At 50.3% G+C, this 5,848-nt stretch overlaps 1 protein-coding gene across 1 annotated transcript; it reads right to left on the bottom strand.

Annotated features, from left to right (window-relative positions):
• Positions 1 to 816: 816 nt before the first annotated feature.
• On the bottom strand, positions 817 to 3,262 carry LOC107390492 (protein FAM110A). Its single transcript, XM_015967240.3, has 2 exons — positions 3,127 to 3,262; positions 817 to 2,397 (listed from the first exon to the last, which is right to left on the bottom strand). Exon 2 carries the CDS (start codon positions 2,286 to 2,288, stop codon positions 1,020 to 1,022), a length of 1,269 nt encoding a protein of 422 aa, XP_015822726.1. The 5' UTR covers positions 2,289 to 2,397; positions 3,127 to 3,262; the 3' UTR covers positions 817 to 1,019.
• Positions 3,263 to 5,848: the final 2,586 nt, after the last annotated feature.

A 5,848-nucleotide genomic window follows, 5' to 3' on the forward strand; every position in this document is an offset into this window, starting at 1 on the left:
TTTGAATCTACTAGTGATTAACAGGCTGCTGCAGAGCCTGATGAGCTGCTGAGCAGGCGATTCATCCTGGAATCAGGTGTGTTGGGGCAGGTAAACAACTAAAACCTGCTGGATAGCGGCCCTTGAGGACCAGGATTGCCCACCCCTGCCACCATGGAGCTTTTTGACCACCTTAGTGACCTCAGCACCAGAGATTGGAGAACTTGACCCCAAACTCTGGCATCTGGTCAGGATGCCTCCTGGTGAGGATTTCCAGGCACGTCCAACCATGAGAACCTAAAGGAAGACCCAGGATACACTGGAGGGACTATGTCTCTTATCATGTCCCTCCCTGCTTAGGCTGCTACCCCCACGACCCGACCCCAGATAAGCAGAAGAGGACGGATGGATGCAAAGCTCGCCTCGTTCTGAATTATTTATCGCCTCCTTTATTGAAAGTCTCATCGCGATTCAAATAATTTTTCAAGAGACGCCTAAAACTCGAAGTTCCCGTTCGTGTGGGTCTCAGGCAGTGGCGTGTCCAGATCTTTTAAAATGGGGTGGCCCAGGTGAGGCACAACTTTGTGCATGGGTGGCACCAATGGTTATGCTTTTTTTTGTTTTACCCCCAAGCCTTTTGTGGACAATGAAAAGCCTTTTTGAAGGTAAATTAGTGTGGTGGCACCTGGGGTGGCCAATTAGATTCCAAGGGTGGCATGTGCTACCCCAGGCCACCCCCTGGACACGCCCCTGGTCTCAGGTGTCCTAAAACACACCTGCTGATGCTGAGTGCGTTGTTTTATGTTTGAGGTGATGACTGAGGACCAAACAAAGAGCTTGAGTGAATTCTTTAATGTAATTTTTATCAACAGGACGATCCGCGCACGCTGAAACATGGTGGGCGGAAATCATCACCACAGCCAACGGTGATGACTCTTCACATTCAGCCTTTCACCGGTTTACTCAACAACCTGGGCAGCCACTTTTACTCTGAAAGAGGAAACGAGTTTCCCTTTCATAATAAAACTCAGACGGTCCATCTATAAATTAGTGTTCTTGGTTGTGTCGTCCTTGGCTTGCCCTAGCCCATAGAGCCACTTGATCACTCTGGCGTTCCTCTCAATCACAGAAATCCCATAGGGAACGCGGTCTGCAGCTTTCCCGGCATCTTCCTCCTCCTCCTCTTCCTCTTTGACCCCTCTGTTCGAGCCTCCACACTCCGATCCCGGAGCGCTGACGCTGTGAAAGCGAGCGAGGGACACGATGTCGGAGCTGGAAGCAGCCAGCTCACGCAGGTCCGACGGGTCCAGACCGCACAGGTTGAAGAAGCGCTCCAGCTCCGTCCCGGCCCGGGAGTACCGGTCACTCATGTCGGACTTGGACCGAGTCAATGACGGACGCTTTCTGGAGCTGGAGGATGACAAACGGGTGATGGCTGGAGAGGGGGGAGGAAGTGGGAAATCGGGGAGGGTGGGGGGCAGTGGTGCAGGAGCGTCAGCGGGAGGTGGGTTAGAGTGGTCGGGTTTTACTGGAGCAACAAGTGGTTTCAAGGGAGAAGAACCCGGAGCAGCTTTTGGCTGGGAGACGCGCTGGTGCGACGACGCTGAGCGCAGCAGTACGTGGGAAATCAGAGGTCTGGGTTGGAGGGGCTGCCGTATGAACTGGGGGGGTCTGGAGGCCGTCCTCACAGGGCCAAACTGAGGCATGACGTCCACTCTGCGTACGGTTCCTGCAGCCGGAGCCCCAGGAGAACCTGGACTCTCTGTCCCGGCAGCTGCAGGTACCTTTTGTCTGACTTTAGCTGGACTGGAGCAGTCGGGACGCAGAAGGGGACGTGGAGGGGGGCGTGGCTTGTCCGTCATCGGCTGAGCTTTGAACAGGGAACCGTGTGCAGTCACAGCACCACCAGGAGCCTTACAGTCCTCTGACTGGGACGCTGAGTTAGGCGTTGGCCCAACTGGGAGATCACTGATGAGGTGACTAAGGTGCTCCAGGTCAAGCTGGACGCCCTCTGGTTTCGTACCAGTCTGGAGGTTGGGCTTTCTGGTGGGGCGCAGGGGTGTGTTGGGGTTCAGCAGAGGCCTTTTCACCTCAGGAGGCCCGACTGGCTGCGTTCTGGAAAGAGCCACCTGACTCTTGACGTATTTGGCCTTGTCGGCCTCCAGTCTTTCTACGGCACTCTGCTTTGGTGCTCCTGCTGCGATTCTCCTGCAGAAATCTGGTCCCTTGGGTCGTAGACGCGGAGGGGAAACCCCGACGGCAGCCCTCACTGGCTGCCGTGGAGGCTGCTGCATCGTCTCCACAGGCATGGTGTCAGCTCCAGTTGTCCTTCAGCTACCTTAGATTATAAAACCTGGATTTAATCTCGGTCGTCATCCTCATGCCATCTCAGCAGCTCAGCCTGGACATCTGGGCTCCCTGTGGACAACAAACATCAGTCAGGGGAGCAGAAAGGACTGCTCACGGCACAAAAGACCCGAAACCCCAACGCCCACTTATTTACTCTCCCAGCCAATGGCTTCCCACGTACTCCCCCAGACTTCCAAGTCCATTGGCTGGCGGCGCAAGTCGGATTAGAACAATTCCTCAGTCATCCATCTTTTGGCACACAATGAGACTGACACTTGGTCTGCAGCTAGGAGGGACCGTGAGGAGGGTGATGGGGTGAATCAGAGGACCAGCTGTCAGACACACACACACACACACACACACACACACACACACACACACACACACGCCTCATTTGGGATCCATGAAAACAAAAACAAACTGGAGAGGCTGAAACTTCCGGGAGGCCTCCCGAGCCGTCTGCCAGGAAAATTCTGCACATAGCTCCCATTCCTGTCTGAGCCGGGCCCGGGCTCCTGCGGACCGAGCCGTGGGACGTCACCTCACCTGCCTTCAGGTCTGCAGGCCTCCAGAACAAAAGCAACAACCAGTGTGTTCCTGGGAGGGTTGGAGGCAGGGGGGAACCTCAGGAGGCGGCCCTGACCACCAGGAGCGGGCTCCTGGAGTTTCTGACTAACACGGAAACGCTGACAGGTAAACAACAGGTAGCTAACTCAAGGCGCGTGCGGAACCTTCTAAATAACCGTTTAAACTTATCTCCTGCTCCTACTTCTACTCTTCGCCCTACCGGGCTCTCACCTGAGTGGTTGGAGGAGCTCCTGAGGAGTTTGTGAGGACAAAAGCGAGACTGTCTGAAACCTCTAAACAGCTCAAGCCGAGAAGACAAACCTGTCTGACAACTCGCGTGCTGCTCGAAGCTCCGCCCCTTTGGATGATTGGACCAATCAGGTTCCTTCAAGGAAGCAAGCCGAAGCTCTCTGGCCACGTGACGCTCTCTTTGTTTTTGCCCTATCAGCAAGCTGAATGATTGGGATCCTTCCCAAAGGTCACGCTTCCGGTCTCGTTCTGTAATCTGATTACTAATGCGTATTTCTTTTCTTTGACCCTTTTTTGTCTTGTCTCAGGAAGCCCGAATAGACAACATTCAGTCTCGTTTCTGAAGAGGGTGAGACACACCAGTCCAAACGAATTAGGGTCAAAGGTCAGGTGTTCTCCTTCAGGGTGAATGTTAGTTTTACCTCAGACGGAACAGAACAGGGCTGCCAACTTTTGAACATTTCAAACAGTGAGACGGGGTCATGGGGTTGGGAGCGGACAAGTCGCTGGCCATTTGGGGGGGGGGGGGGGTATTATTTCTACTCTGTATGGAAGAGGATTAGAGCCACTGACAAGAAAGAAAAAAGAAAAGAAAGAGAATTCTTACATTTTTCTCAGATTCTGACTTTTAATCTCAGAATTCTGACAGGGAATTCAGGGAAAAAAGTCCAAATTCTCTTTCTTTTCTTTTCAGTGGCCCTAATCCTCCATACCTCTGACTTTAGAGGGAACTGACCTTTGTTTAATACAAATTTTCTTTTCGTGAGGACAATTCAACATCCAACTCTCCTGAACTTCTTCATATTATCTATCATCTATCCATCCATCTATCTATCCATCCATCTATCTATCTATCTATCATCTATCCATCCATCTATCCATCCATCCATCCATCCATCCATCTATCTATCTATCTATCTATCATCTATCTATCTGTCTATCCATCCATCTATCTATCTATCTATCTGTCTATCCATCCATCTATCTATCTATCTATCATCTATCCATCCATCTATCTATCTATCTATATCTGCAGTAGAGTTACAGCTACATGTCACAAATGGAACTTTTAATTATAATTAATGTAAATGTTTTAATTGTAATTCCGGGGGGGGGGGGGGGGGGGGATATCATGTCATTCATAATATTACCAGTTATTATTTCCTTCCAAGAAAAAACATCTATCATGTTAAGCTAACTTCATGTTGTATTTGCATCCACTAAACAGGATTATGTTCATGTGTTCATCAGCGTGAAATTATTGAAGTTATCAAAGCAAACATGGCTGGTATCAGTTTTACTGTAATCTGCGTCTATAAGTGTGTGTGCTGCTGTAATGAGTGGATGTCCCCGCTGTGGGACTAATAAAATTCACTCTATTCTATTCTATTCTATTCTATTCTATTCTATTCTATTCTATTCTATTCATTCATATCAGCCAGCAGGGAAAAACACGTTTGAGGAATTTTGGCCTTTCCAGTCTTCCGTACCAGTAACATGATTATGGAGGGGTCACAAACAGGAAAAACACACTGGTGAAGTGGTGAATTAAGACATTAAAGCATTAGGATTCCTAATGATTTTAATGTTTTAATTCACCGCGTCACCAACTAATGGAGAGGGAACATGTGAGTGTCATCACGGTAGGAAGCCCAGCTTGCTGTGAGTGAGGATCTGTGGCCGATGAGTGAAAACAAAAGAAAAACATTCGGGACTGAAGCTCGACATCGGCTGGCCACCGCGACGCGGCTGCATTTCTAAATCATGTCATTTTGGCAGCGCGCGCAGCCGCAGCTCACGGTTCTGGGAGAACCGGGCGTGCCCGTCCCATCGACAGCAGGTGGAGCTCACCGCTCCGCCCATCTCACAACCAGAGCGGGAAAAAACCATCAGATGGGATTGTGTGTGTGAAGTAACGCCAGCTACAGTATTACTTAAGTGTTGTTTGTGTGCATGTTGTTCATGCTATCATTAATATCATGGGGTTTTATTTTTCGTAAGCCCTACGCACTGTGCGTGATGCGCGTTTGGGGCTGTGGCGTGAGCGCGCGTGAAGAGGGTCAAATGCGTGAGAGTTGGCAGCCTTGCGCCCTCAGCGTGTTCTAGGTCAGCGGTGCCCAGCCCCTTTTACCCATTAGACCCCCTTGCCTGTGTCCAAGACAACAACCTTTGTTTTAATAATAAACCAGTTAGAACGTGTTTAAACAATTCTGAATGCCGGGATGTTTGGTTCTGTCAGAGGCAGGGGCCAGATTAGGTCCAAAACATCTCTCAGTGACCTTGTTCCTGACAGAAGCGCGGCCTGGTGATGGTTTCCACCGCTGCTGTGAGGACGTGCTCAGAGGAGCCGATCCAGACACAGTAACACATTACTCTGTTAGTACACAACAGATAACCCCCAAAGGTCATCACATTGCATCCCATAATATTTGACAGTCATGAATCTAAGGTAAGGAGCATCCATGAGCCACACATCAAAAAGACTAGTAAAAGAAAAGGCTGGATGAGATTTTATTCTGTGAACATGGCATCAGGAAGTGCTTATGGCTATGTTTGTTCAGAGGTGTTGTCCACGCCACAGCAGGGCCTCGGGTCTTTACCTGTGTGAGGTGTGCAGTGGACAGCTAGATCACAGCCAGCAGAGAAGCCCCAGAAAACACCTTGTAAACACATGAGCTCTGCTGCTGCAGGAGCAGGTGTGACA

This window comes from Nothobranchius furzeri, chromosome 15, assembly GCF_043380555.1.
Source record: "Nothobranchius furzeri strain GRZ-AD chromosome 15, NfurGRZ-RIMD1, whole genome shotgun sequence".
NCBI classification, from domain to species: Eukaryota; Metazoa; Chordata; class Actinopteri; order Cyprinodontiformes; family Nothobranchiidae; genus Nothobranchius; species Nothobranchius furzeri.

Bases quoted from the DNA above. Each gene is read 5' to 3' on its own strand.
- LOC107390492 (XM_015967240.3), bottom strand. From the start codon at position 2,288: ATGCCTGTGGAGACGATGCAGCAGCCTCCACGGCAGCCAGTGAGGGCT.